Below are 14,236 nucleotides of genomic sequence, written 5' to 3' on the forward strand. Positions count from 1 at the left end.
GCATCTATTGAGAGAAATTAAAGTCAACAGTTTGGGTCCAGTGACCCTTCACTATGGCTGCCAAAGCTGTTGAGCTTTTCCAGAAATTTCAGTTTTTGCTTCTGATTTCCAGCATCCATCATTCTTATGATTTTAGATAGATAGATAGATGAAGGGAGAGCAGTAAACATTGCCTACATGAGCTTCAGGAAGGCTTTTGAGAAGGTTCCACATTGGAAGACTGGTTAATGAACATTAGCTCACATGGGATCCAAGATGAGTGGCAAATTGGATATAAAATTGGCTTGACGGTGGGAGACAGAGGGTGATGGTAGAGGGATGTTGTTCAGACTGGAGATCGGTGACCACCAGAGTGCTACAACACTCAGTGCTGGGTCCACTGATGCTTGTCATTTATATCTGTATGAAAATATAGGAGGCATGATTAATAAGTTTCAGATGACACTGAAATTGGTGGTATAGTGGACAGTGAAGAAAGCTATCTAAGAGTAGAAAAGAATCTTGATCAACTGGGCCAGTGGGCCGAGGAAAGGCAGTTGGAGTTTAATGTGGATAAATACAAGGTTTTTGGTAAGACAAACCAGGACAGAACTTACACTGTTCATGGTGGGGTCCTGGGAATGTTGTCGGACAGAGCAACCTAGGGATGCAGATATGTAGTTCCTTAAAAGTGGCATCAAGGGTAAACAGCATGGCGAAGAAGGCATTTGGGACGCTTGCCTTCTATGGCTAGGAGTTGGATCATCATGTTGCAGCTGTTGTTGTAGACTTTATTGAGGCCACATTTGTAGTACCACGTCCAATTCTGGTTGCCTTGCAATTGGAAGGTATCATTGAAGTGGAAAGTGTGCAAGAAAGATTTACAAGGATGTTATTGAATTGGAGAATTTGAGTTATAAGGGGAGGCTAGATAGGCTGGGACCTTTATCCCTGGATCATGTAAGCCTGAGGGGTGACCACACAGAAGTTTACAAAATCATGCAGGGCATATAGTGAATAGCCAAGGTATTTTCCACAAGGTAGAGGAGTTCAAAACTAGTTGATTAGATTACATTACAGTGTGGAAACAGGCCCTTCGGCCCAACAAATCCACACCGACGCGCCGAAGCGAAACCCACCCATACCCCTACATTTACCCCTTACCTAACACTACGGGCAATTTAGCATGGCCAATTCACCTTACCTGCACATCTTTTGGACTGTGGGAGGAAACCGGAGCACCCGGAGGAAACCCACACAGACACGGGGAGAACGTGCAAACTCCACACAGTCAGTCGCCTGAGGCGGGAATTGAACCCGGGTCTCAGGCGCTGTGAGGCAGCAGTGCTAACCACTGTGCCACCGTGCCGCCCACTAGTTGGCATATGTTTAAGTTGAGAGGAGTCAAAAGGGATCTGAGGGGCAACTTTTTCCACACAGAGGTGGTGACAGAGGCAGGTACAATTACAATATTTAAAAGACATTTGGACAGATAACTGGATAGAAAATGTTTCGAGGGATATGAGCCAAATGCAAGCAAATAGGAGTAGTTCAGTTTAAGAAATCTGGTCAGCATGAGTTGGGCCAAAGGGTCTATTTCCATGTTGCATGACTTTATGACTCTATAACAAAATCTAGACAACGTCCAGCTTGGAATGACAAGTGGCAAGTACTATTCACACCACACAAATGCCAGGCAATGACCACCTCCAATAAGGAGCAATATACTGATTGCCCTCTTGACATTTAATGATGTTATCATCACTGTCAACATCTTTGGGGTTACCACTGTCTAGAAACTCAACTGGACCAGTCACATAAAGACAGGGCTCCAAGGGCAGGTTACATAAAATGGAATTCTATTGGAAATCAATGCGCATTAATTCAGGAACTTAAGGTCTTTTAATAGTATCTCACATGAACTTCCACAGATTACAAATGGCACTCCTTAGAGAATGTTCTGGAGTCTGCATTTAACTCAGTTGAATGCAACTAAGTTCAATCCTAAGCATTCTATTTTTCAATGTCTCAAACTGAACATTGCATTTTCTATGTGATATGCTTATCACAGTTGCAATATCTAGCACAATTTGTAAAATTGTGGAGTTATTTTCTCTTCATCCACTGTATTATCCAGAAATAAAAAAGACTGGATGTTCTGGAGAAACTTAGCAAGTCTGGCAGCAACTATGAGTAAAGAAAAAAATTTAACATTTTAAGTCCAGTGTGACGCTTCTTTGGAACCACCCGGACACAAAATGTTAACACTGCATTTCTCTCCCCAAAGATGCTGCTAGACCCGCTGAGCTTCTCAGTACTTTCAGTTTTTATTTCAGATTTTCAGAACCTGCTGCATTTCCTTGCATTATAGTTGTGACATCTGGTTTCGGTGAGGCAATTATATTCACTCTGGAAGATTAAGGCTTTGTACTTACACAGGTTTCATTTAAGTGTTATCCAGCCTTTGTGTCCACAAGCTGCATCTGAACATTAACTGGTATAGGCGGACCTACATAACCACCTTTGGACTGCATTTGATTCTGAATTGAGCTCACCTAAAGACAGAAACAGGAAAGGTCAGATGAAAAATGGCTGGTTTTGTCAGCACTGGACTACCACAGCTAACGTGCTGCAAAAAGACACACTGAGATTTTCACAGAGTGCTTACTTAACGAATGTTCCGATGTGCAATTGCAAGGATGATGCTGACAATGACTGACTGTTTTTGCTCTCAACTAATGGTTCCAGCTGAAGTCAATGGTACAAATGCTAGAGATTTCATGAACCTGTGCTGAAGTCCAAGAACAATCATTTGGAGGCAAAAGATAATTTGAATGAGTCAAAGTATTATGCAGTGTCCTCAAGGGATAATGTTTGTTTTTCATAGGATTTCTTCTCACTATCTGGTGCATGGTTTACTCTTTGAAGATTGAAGGACGTTTTTACTTCCTCTCAAGTGAAAGAACAAATGGAAATGACCTGCTTCCATGCTATAGGGATTCTATGATTCTAGGAAAGTCATCTTGTGGAATCATGTATTTACTTTAAAAGCTGATATTAATCATTGCTGAATGTACATTACTAGAGATAATCTGCATACATCGCATTAACCAAGATCCTTTATATGTGTAAGTGTCAATTTTAGTTAAAAGAATATATCTCATTTTTGGAAATGGATTCATTAAGGGTGGATTCATTTTGGAATTTAAATTAGGATTTTCTTTAACCATGCAGACATGGAGCCATTACACACAAATACTACACTCCACAGGTTAATCCTTACCAGTTATAACAGCTAGGTTTAGGCTTTAGGTTTTATTGATACATGTACTCAAGTACAGAACTACAAGAATACAGTGAAAAGTTTACAATGTTGCATCTCATGGTGCCATCTTAGGTGAAGTGACTTCACCTGATGAAGGAGCAACACTTTGAAAGCTTCTGATTTCAAGTGAACCTATTAGACTATAATCTAGTGTCTGTGACTTCTCACTTAATTCATACAAGTGTCACATGAGTGCCCAAACAAAGCTATGTTTCACAAATAAAAAGAGCCGAGCCATCATAATTGGCTGTTAAAATCTGTAGAAAGAATTATTAATTTGTTCTCCACAAGAGAGAAACATGTCTTTATTATCTTCTAAAACATTTCTGAACCTAACTCCACAATAACTGTTATAGTCCAGAAGAGTATCATTTGATGCAAAATTAATCTGTCTGTACATTAACTGTGCTCAACAGTGATAGCAATCAGAATCTTTTCCAATAAAAGCAAAGTACTGTGGATGCTGAAAATTTGCTAAAAACTGAAACTTCTGGAGAAATGTCAGAAGAGTCATACTGAACTTGAAACATTAACTTTGTTTCTTCATAAATGCTGCTGGACCTGTGGGGTTTCTCCAACAAATTTTGTTGTTGGGAATTTTTCTACTTCTCTTCTTGCAGTTACGAATTAAAAACAATGGGAAATCTTCCTTAAGTGAAAAAGCTTTGGACCTTTTTAAGCCCTGGATTTTCTCAGTCACTCGGTGGCACATCCAAACTAGCAAATATACATTGAATATAGAAGTCTGGTCGTAATTTCTAGCAGAAAGCATTTTCATCAGAGGTAGGGCACAGTGGTTACCACTGCTGCCTCACAGCACCAGAGACCCGGGTTCAATTCCCGCCTCAGGCGACAGACTGTGTGGAGTTTGCACATTCTCCCCGTGTCTGTGTGGGTTTGCTCCGGTTTCTTCCCACAGTCCAAAAATGTGCAGGTTAGGTGAATTGGCCATGCTAAATTACCTGTAGCGTTAGGTGAAGGGGTAGCTGTAGGAGAATGGGTCTGGGTGGGTTGCGCTTCAGTGGGTCGGTGTGGACTTGTTGGGCCGAAGGGCCTGTTTCCATACTGTAAGTAATCTAAATCTAAACTGTAAGGGGAGGAAAGGGGCTAGAGGTCAGCCAAATATTAATGTAACCAGAACTCAACTGAATTCAAAGAGACCTATTACAAGGGTCTTATCTTACAGAATGCAAGCTATGACCTTTTTAGAGAACTTGTAAATGTTCATGAAGGTCTATAAAATTATGAACCAGTGAAGTTAGTGAAATCCTCAACTCCTTAAAAATTGATTTTTTTTCTGTTATAGAGTTTACAAGAATTAGTTCTAACAATTTCAATAGCTGTTTGTTGACGTAGTAAATATTCTCTTTAAAGTTTATTATTGCTTAGCTGCTTTTTAAAATTTATCAATAGCATCGTCCAGTGATTGGAACTAGATGTATCTCATTAACTATGAGATTCTAGACTGGAGTTGTTAACCTGGGGCAATCAGTAATGCCTTGGCTGACCAATATAACTAGGAAAGCCTTATTTTATTTTGATTTAATTTTTTATTTTGATTTATTTTGATTTATTTTTTATTTTGATTTAATTTTATTTTGTTTTATTTTGATTTAATCCCTACCCTTCCCTTCACTTTTTTGATCACGCAACATTGCCTTTTGATGAGAAGGGCATTGCTCGTCACTGGCCACCCTGGTGTTTTCTTTTTTCCTGGTGGTGGGAATTGAATAAAGATTTGTACACCTGTTGTCTTTCACTGTGTCTCACACCTGCACACACGCCACATAGGTGCTGGGGAAAATATAAGCACTACCGCAGTTAGGCAGTAGTGTGGGGATAAAGAAACAGGGAAAAAAAAACAGGAGATTTAGAGTCTCCTCAGTTTAGGGGACAGACTCCGTGGTGGGAAAAAAATAACTAGGAGAGTCCTCAGGGAGAGGAGGGCACTGCGAGATGTGCAGTGTTTTATTTCCCCCCTCTGATTCTATTTTGACTTAATCCCAGCCCTCTCCTTCACTTTTTTGATCACTCATCATTGTCCTTTATTGAGAAGAGTGCTGCTTATTACTGTTCACTCAGGTTCTTGCATTCTTCATGGTGGTGGAATACAAATAAAGATTTACGCACTTGTTGTTCTTCACTGTGTCCTACACCTGCACACACACAATATGGTTCCTGGGGAAAATAAGCACTACCGCACATAGGCGGTAGTGTGAGAGTTATATATATATGAAAAAAGAAGAGGTAAAAAAAGGAAAAAGAAATATAACTAGGAGAGCCTTTAGGGAGAGGTGGACACTGCGAGTCGTGGAGTGTTTTATTTCCCTCTCTGATTCTATTTTGATTTCATCCCAGCCCTCCCTTTCACTTTCTCGAACACTTAGGCATTGCCCTTTAATGAGAAGGGCACTGCTCGTCACTGGCCACGCGGGTGGTTCTTTTCTTCCTGGTGGTGAAATGTCAATGAAGTTTTCTGCATTTGTCACTGTCTTCACTGTGTCTAACACCTGTACACACACAGCATGAGTGCTGGGGAAAAATAAGCACTGCCGCATTTGGGCAGGAGTGTGGGGGTTTGGAAAAAGAAAGAAAAGATAATCAGGAGAGCCTTTAGGAAGAAGTGGGCACTGTGAGGCATGGAGGGTTTCATTTCCCCCTCCAATTTTATTTTGATTTAATCCCGACTCTCCCTTTCACTTTTTTGTTCACTTCGACATTGCCCTTGAAGAGAAGGGCACTGTTTCTCACTGGCCACTCGAGTGTTTTTCTCCTGGTGGTGGAATACAAATGACGTTTTCTGCACTCGCAATTTCTTCACTGTGTCCGACACCTAGGGGCACATGACCTGGGTGCTGGGGAGTAATGAGCACTGCTGCTGTTTGGCAGTAGCATGGGGATTAAAAAATATACACATATAGAAACTGGGGATTCAGAAAATCATCAGTTCAGAAAAAAAATAACTGGGAAAGCATTCAGGGAGAGTTTGGCACTGCGGGTCGTGGAGTGTTTTATTTCCCCCTCCAATTCTATTTTGATATAACATCTGCAGACTACTTCACTTTTTTGTTCACTTAATCATTGCTCTTGAAGAGAAGCACACTGCTTGTCACTGGCCATTCAAGTGTTTTCTTCCTGGTGGTGCAATAAAGTTTTCTGCACTCATTATTTCTTCACAGTATCCTACACCTACATGCACATGACATGGGTGCTGGGAGAAATGGCAGTAGTGTGGGAGATTTTCAAAAAAGTAACCAGGAGATTAAAAAAACACAGGGGATTCAAAATCTCCTCACTTCAGGGACTCACTCTGAGCTGCCTGACCACAGCCAGAAATAAAAGGGGCACTTGGTAGTAGTATACTAGGCTCTGAAAAAAAAAAGGACAGCCTTCAGGGACAGGTGGACCTTGCGAGGTATGGAGTGCTTTGTTTCCCTTGCCAACTCTTTTTTGATACAAACTCTGCCCACTCCTTCCCTTTTTCGTTCACGTAGGCTTTGCCCTTGAAGGAAAGGCATTGATTGCAATTGGCCACTCAGATTTTTTTTTGCTGGTGGTGGGACATGAATAAGTTTTCTGCACTCGTTTCTTCACTGTGTCCTACACCTACATACACATGACATGGGGACTGGGGAGAGATCAGCATTCCTGCTAGGGAAGCATCCTTTCACTTTTTCTTTCACTCAGGCACTGCCCTTGAAGAGAAGAGCACTGCTTGTCACTAGCCAAAATAAGAGGGATTTTCAAAAAAATATAAACAGGGAAGTCAGCATCTCCACAGTTAAAAGAAGTACAACCAGGAGAGACTTCAGGGAAAGGTGGGCACCATGAAGCATGGAATGTTTTGTTTCCCTAGCCAACTTTATTTTGTTATAACTCCTGCCCTCCCATTCAATTTTTCATTCATATAGGCATTTCTCTTGAAGAGAAAGACACTGCTTGTCACTGGCCATTCAGGTGTGCATTATTTTCTACCTGGTGGTGCTATACGAACAAAGTTGTTTGCACTGAAGTGTGGGCGAATGAAAAACAATAAACAGGGGATTCAGAATCTCAGTTCAGAAAAAAAATTACCAAGAGAGCCTTCAGCCTTTATCTCCCCCTCCAACTGTATTTTGATATAAACCTTACTGCTCCCCCTTTCACTTTTTCTTTTACTTGGGTGTTGCCCTCGAAGAGAAGGACATTGCTCTTCACTGGCTACTCAGGTGTTTTCATCCTCAACTACATGCATACAACATTGGGTGCTGGGGAGAAATAAACACCATTCCTGTTAGGCAGTAGAGTGGAGATTAACTGAAAAAAATAACCAGGAGAGCCTTCAGGGAGAGGTGGGTACCGTGGGGCGTGGAGTGCTCTGTTTCTCCCGCCAACTCTGTTTTGCTAGTTTTGCTAGGATCCCTACCACCACCACCACCCCCCACCCTCTTTTCATTTACTAAGGAATTGCCCTTGAAGAGAAGGGCACTGCTTGTCACTGGCCACTCGGGTGTTATTTTCCTGGTGGTGGAACACAAATTAAGTTTTCTGCACTTGATGTTTCTTCATTGTGCCCTACACCTACATGCACACGACATGGGTATTAGGGACTAATGAGCACTAGTGCTGTTTAGCAGTAGTGTGGGGTATTAAAAAAAATATATAAAAACAGGGGATTCAGAAACTCCTCAGTTCAGAAAGAATTTGAAACTCTTGTCAAGAGAAAGAAGAAGTCTTATGTTAGGATGAGACATGAAAGCTCAGTTAGGGTGCTTGAGAGTTACAAGGTAGCCAGGGAAGACCTAAAGAGAGCTAAGAAGAGCCTCGAGGGGACATGAGAAGTTGTTGGTGGATAGGATTAAGGAAAACCCTAAAGTTTTCTATAGGTATATCAAGAATAAAAGAATGACGAGAAAAAGATTCGGGCCAGTCAAGGATAGTAGCAGAAAGTTGTGCAAGGAGTCCGAGGAGATGGGGAAGCGCTAAATGAATATTTTTCGACAGTATTCACACTGGAAAAAGACAATGTTGTTGAGGAGAATACTGAGATACAGGCTACTAAACTAGATGGGATTGAAGTTTACAAGGAGGAGATGTTAGCAATTCTGGAAAGTGTGAAATTAGATAAGTCCCCGGGGCCAGATGGGATTTATCCTAGGGTTCTTTGGGAAGCCAGGGAGGAGATTGCAGAGTCTTTGGCTTTGATCTTTATATTGTCATTGTCTAGAGGAATAGTACCAGGAGACTAGAGGATAGCAAATGTTGTCCCCTTGTTCAAGAAGGGAAGTAGAGACAACCTTGGCAATTATAGACCAGTAAGCCTTAATTCAATTGTGGGTAATGTGTTGGAAAAGGCTATTTGTGATCATCTAGAAAGGAATAAGTTGATTAGGGATCATCAACATGGTTTTGTGAAGGGTGGGTCGTGCCTCACAAATGTTATTGAGTTCTTTCAGAATGTGACCAAACAGGTGGATGAATGTAAAGCAATTGATGTGGTGTATATGGATTTCAGTAAGGCGTTTGATAAGGTTCCCCATGGTAGGTTATTGCACAAAATATGGAGGCATTGGATTGAGGGTTATTTAGAGACTTGGATCAGAAATTGGCTAGCTGAAAGAAGGCAGAGGGTGATGGTTGATGGGAAATGTTATTCCTGGAGTTCAGCTCCTAGTGGTATGCCGCAAGGATCTGTTTTGAGGCCGCTGCTGTTTGTTATTTTTATAAGTGACCTAGATGAGGGTGTAGAAGGATGGGTTGGTAAATTTGCAGATGACACTAAGTCAGTCGAGTTGTGGATAGTGCTGAAGGATGTTGAAGGTTGCAGAGGGAAATAGGTAAGCTGCAGAGCTGGGCTGAGAGGTGGCAAATGGAGTTTAATGTGGAAAAATGATTAACTTTGGAAGGAGCAACAGAAATAAAGAGTACTGGGCTAATGGTAAGATTTTTGGTAGTGTAGATGAACAGAGAGATCTCTGTGTCCATGTACAAAGATCCCTGAAGGTTTCCACCCAGGTTGATAGAGCTGTTGAGAAGGCATATGGTGTGTTAGCTTATATTGGTAGAGGGATTCAGTTTTGGAAACACGAGGTCATGCTGCAGCTGCACAAAACTCTGCTGCGGCCGTACTTGGGGTACTGCGTGCAGCTCTGGTCAGCACATTATAGGAAGGATGTGGAAGCTTTGGAAAGGGCTCAGAGGAGATTTATTAGGATGTTGCCTGGTATGGAGGGAAGGTCTTATGAGGAAAGACTGAGGGACTTGAGGCTGTTTTCGTTAAGAGAGAAGAAGGTTGAGAGGTGACTTAATAGAGACATATAAGAGAATCTGAGGGTTAAATAGTGTGAACAGTCAGAGCCTTTTTCCTTGGATGGTGATGGCTGGCATAAGGGGACATAGCTTTAAATTGAGCCGCTCAGGAAGAGGTGGATACTTTAGAGGGTTGAGTGTTTTATTCCCCCCTCCAATTCTACTTTAATTTAATCCCTACCCTCCCCTTCAGTTTTTTGTTCACTTAGGCATTGCTCTTGAAGAGAAGTGCACTGCTTGTCACTGGCCACTGGAGTGTTTATTCCTGGTGGTGGAATAAAGTTTTCTGCACTCGTTGTTTCTTCACAGTGTCCTACACCTACATGCACACGACATGGGTGCTGGGAGAAATGAGCACTACTGCTGTTTGGTAGCAGTGTGGGAGACTTGAGAGAAACAAAAAATATAACCAGGAGAACAGAATCTAAAAAAAAACGTATAACCAGGAGAGCCTTCAGGGAGAGATGGGCACAGTGGGGTGTGGAGTATTTTGTTCCCCCACCAACTCTATTGTGATTCAATCCCCACCTTCCTCTCCATTTTTGCATTCACTTAGGCAATGCCCTTGAAGAGCAGGGCCCTGCTCGTCATTGGTCACTTGGGTGTTTTCTTCCTGGTGGTGGAATGTGAATAATGCTTTCTACACTCAGTGTTTCTTCACAGTGTCCGAAACCTACATGCATACTACATGGGTGCTGGGGAGAAATAAGCACTATTGTTGGTTGGCAGTAGAGTGGGGGATTTAAAAAAAAAAGTAACCAGGAGATTAAAGAAATAAACAGGGGATTCAGAATCTCCTAATCTCAGAGACTCACTCCAAGCTTCCTGACCAAAGCCAGCAAAAAAGGGTGACTTGGTGATGGTATACCAACCTCTGAAAAAAATATAACCAGGAGAGCCTTCAGGAAGAGGTGGACCCTGCGAGGTGTGGACTTTTTGTTTCCCCTGCCAACATTATTTTGATATGAACCCTGCCTCCCCCTTCCCTTTTCTGCTTACGTAGGCATTGCCCTTGAAGAGAAGGGCACTGACTGTCACTGGCCACTCGGGGGCTTTTTCTTCCAGGTGGTGGAATATGAATAAAGTTTTCTGCACTCATTGTTTCTTCACTGTGCCCTACAGCATGGGTCCTGGGGAGAAATAAGTGCTACTGCTGTTTGACCATAGTGTGGGGGATTTTCAAAAACATATATAAACAGGGATTCAGAATCTCTTCATGTCAAGAAAATAATATATAATCAGGACAGCCTTCAGGGACAGGTGGGCATCATGAAGTATTGAGTGCTTTGTTTACCCCGCCAGCTTTTTTCTGTTATACCCCCTGCTCTCCCATTCACTTTTTCGTTCATGTAGGCATTGCCCTTGAAAAGAAGGACTCAGCTTGTCACCTGCTACTTGGGTGTATTTTATTTTCTACTTGGTGGTGGTATACAAATAACATTTTCTGCACTGGATATTTCTTTATTCTACACCTCCACACATGTGCTATGGTTGCTGGAAAACAAGCACTACTGTTGCTTGGCAGTAATGTGGGGAATTTTTAAAAAGTATAACCAGGAGATTAAAAAATTATAAACAGTGGATTCAGGATCTCCTCACTTCAGGGACTGATTCAGAGTTGACTGACCACAGCCCGTAAGTAAAGGTGACTTAGTGACTGTGTACTGGCCTCTGAAATAAAACTATAACTAGGAGATCCATTGTAGGCACTGCGGAGTACTTTGTTTCTTCCACCAACTTCATTTTGATATAAACCCTGCCCTCCCTTTCACTTTTTCACTCACTTAGGCATTATCCTTGAAGAGAAGGGCACTGCTTGTCACCGGCCACTCAGGCATTTTTATTTCCTGGTGGTAGAATATGAATAAAGTTTTCGGCACTCTTTGTTTTTTCACTGCATCCTAAAACTACACACGCATGACAAAAAAAAAGGCAGGGATTCAAAAACTCCTCAGTTCAGAAAAAGGAGAGCCTTAAGGGAGAGTTGGGCACTGCAGGGCATGGAGTGTTTTATTTCCCCCTCCAATTCTATTTTGATATAACCCTTGCCTACCCCTTCACTTTTTCTTTCACGTAGGCATTGCCCTTGAAGAGAAGGGCACTGCGTGTCACTGGCCACTCAGCTGTTTTTTTCCTTCCTGGTGGGGGAATAAGAATAGAGATTTTTGCACTTGTTGTTTCTTCATTGTGTCCTACACCTACACGCACACAACATGGGTGCTGGGGAGAAATAAGCATGACTGCTGTTTGATGGTAGAGTGGAGGTTTACAAATAAAAACTGGAGATTAGAACTGCCTCCAAAAAAAAGGAGTGTCTTCAGGAAGAGATGGGTACTGTAGGGCATGGAGTGTTTTATCTCCACTGGATAGTAGAGATCCCCAATGGAGGGCTACGTGGGGGTCCTCCCCCTTACCTTTGGTGATCAGGGGTGGAGGGTATTGCATGCAGCAGTCTTGTGTAATGGTAGGTTGTAGTGGTTCACAGACTCCCAGCCCAATTGTTTGTGCTGTGGAGTCCATGGACCATGTATTGTGGGCATGGGCCCTTCCTTTTTAGTTTTCTTAAAGATCTTATTTTATGTTTTTGGCTCAAGTGGCTGTCAGAGGTGGATGATGAGATGGAAATGTGTTGCTGGAAAAGCGCAGCAGGTCAGGCAGCATCTAGGGAACAGGAGAATCGACGTTTCGGGCATTAGCCCTTCTGTCAGAGGTGGATGGGTTGGGGAGGTGCCTATGGCTGCAAGGGTGACCAGGGCCTCGGCTGGATGCTGCCACATGATTTGACAAAAAGGCCAATAGTAGACATCTGGCTTGCGACCATTGTCATTCAACGCCTTAAAATGGAGGTGTTTGGACCTGACCTGTGCACCAATTGGAAGATACTCAGGTCATACAGCCGTAGCATCATGACACAGAGACAGGCATTTTGACCCAAACTGGTTCATGCTAGCCAAAATGTCTCTCCACACTAACCCCATTTCCCTGCACTTGGCCTTTTAATCCTTTCCTATCCACGTACTTCTCCAAACGCATTTTAAATGATGCTAATGTATCTACCTCAACCACTTCCTCTGGCAGCTCATTCCAAATGTGTACCACTCTCTGTGTAAAAAGGTTGCCCCTCAGTTACCCTTTTATTCTTGTCGTTCTAATCTTAAATTGATGCCCTCTTGACCTCGATTCCCCAACCCTGGGAAAAAGACTGAGTGCATTCACCCTATCCATGCCTCACCTGATCGAATACTCCTCCATAAGGTCCCCTCTCTTAGTGTCCTATGCTCTAAAGAAAAACTCCTAGCTTGTTGAATCTCTCCCCATAACTCAAACCATTGAGTCTAGGCAACATTTTTATAAATATCTTTTGCACTCTTTCCAGTTTAATAACACCCTTCCTATAACAAGGTGACCAAAACCGAACACAATACTCTAAGTGTGGCCTCATCAACGTCCTGTATAATTGCCAAATAACTTCCCAACTTCTATACTCAATGCCTTGACTGATGAAGGCCAGCATGCCAAAAAGCTTCTTCACTGTCCTGTCTACCTGTGACTCCACTTTCAGAGAACTGTGAACCTGAATTCCAAGATCCCTCCACTCCAGTACACTCCTTAAGTCCCCACTGTTCACTATGAAACTCCTACCTTGATTTGACTTTCCAACATGCAAGACCTCACACTTAACAATATTAAACTTCATTTGCCATTTCTCAGTGCATTTCCACAGCTGATCAAGGTCTTGCTGCAATTTCTGATAACCTTTCTCACTGTCCACGATACTGCCTACTTTTGTGTCATCAGCAAACTTACTAATTATGGCTTGTACATTCTCATCCAAATCATTGACATAGATAACAAAGAATAATGGGGCCAGCAGCACCCCCTGAGACACTTCACTAGTCACTTTCAGTAAGATTAGGGAGGGTGGTAAAAAAGGAGGGGGGGTGGCATTGCTAATTAGAAATGGTATAACGGCTGCAGAAAGGCAGTTCGAGGGGGATCTGCCTTTGGAGGTAGTATGGGCTGAAGTCAGAAATAGGAAAGGTGCAGTCACCTTGTTGGGTGTTTACTATAGGCCCCCCAATAGCAGCAGAGATATGGAGAAACAGATTGGGAAACAGATTTTGGAAAAGTGCAGAAGCCACAGGGTCGTAGTCATGGGCGACTTCAACTTCCCAAATATTGATTGGAAGCTCTTCAGATCAAGTAGATTGGATGGGGCGGTGTATGTGCAGTGTGTCCAGGAAGCTTTTCTAACGCAGTATGTAGATTGTCCAACCAGAGGGGAGGCCATATTGGATTTGGTACTCGGTAATGAACCGGGACAAGTGGTGGGCTTGTTAGTGGGTGAACATTTTGGTGATGGTGACCACAATTCTGTGACTTTCACCTTGGTGATGGAGAGAGATAGGTGCGTGCAACAGGGTAGGTTTTACAATTGGGGGAAGGGTAAATACGATGCTGCAAGACAGGATCTGAGGAGCATAAGTTGGGAGCATAGGCTGTCAGGGAAGGATGTCGTGGAAATGTGGAACTTTTTCAAGGAACAGATACGACGTGTCCTTGATATATATGTACCTGTCAGGCAGGAAAGAGATGGTCGTGTGAGGGAACCTTGGTTGACAAGGGAGGTTGAATGTCTTGTAA

General features: G+C 42.6%; 1 protein-coding gene across 3 annotated transcripts in view; it reads right to left on the minus strand.

The window, feature by feature from the left end:
* cdc42se2 (CDC42 small effector 2) overlaps positions 1 to 14,236 on the minus strand; it is a 281,063-nt gene that overhangs the window by 5,326 nt on the left and 261,501 nt on the right. For all 3 annotated transcript variants that reach the window (XM_043714273.1, XM_043714265.1, XM_043714255.1), the window contains one exon: positions 2,415 to 2,534. In XM_043714273.1, the coding sequence (XP_043570208.1) occupies positions 2,433 to 2,534 (102 nt within the window). In that variant the 3' untranslated portion in view covers positions 2,415 to 2,432. The remainder of the gene's footprint in view (positions 1 to 2,414; positions 2,535 to 14,236) is intronic.

The sequence above is a fragment of the Chiloscyllium plagiosum genome, chromosome 2 (genome assembly GCF_004010195.1).
Source record: "Chiloscyllium plagiosum isolate BGI_BamShark_2017 chromosome 2, ASM401019v2, whole genome shotgun sequence".
Lineage (NCBI taxonomy): Eukaryota > Metazoa > Chordata > Chondrichthyes > Orectolobiformes > Hemiscylliidae > Chiloscyllium > Chiloscyllium plagiosum.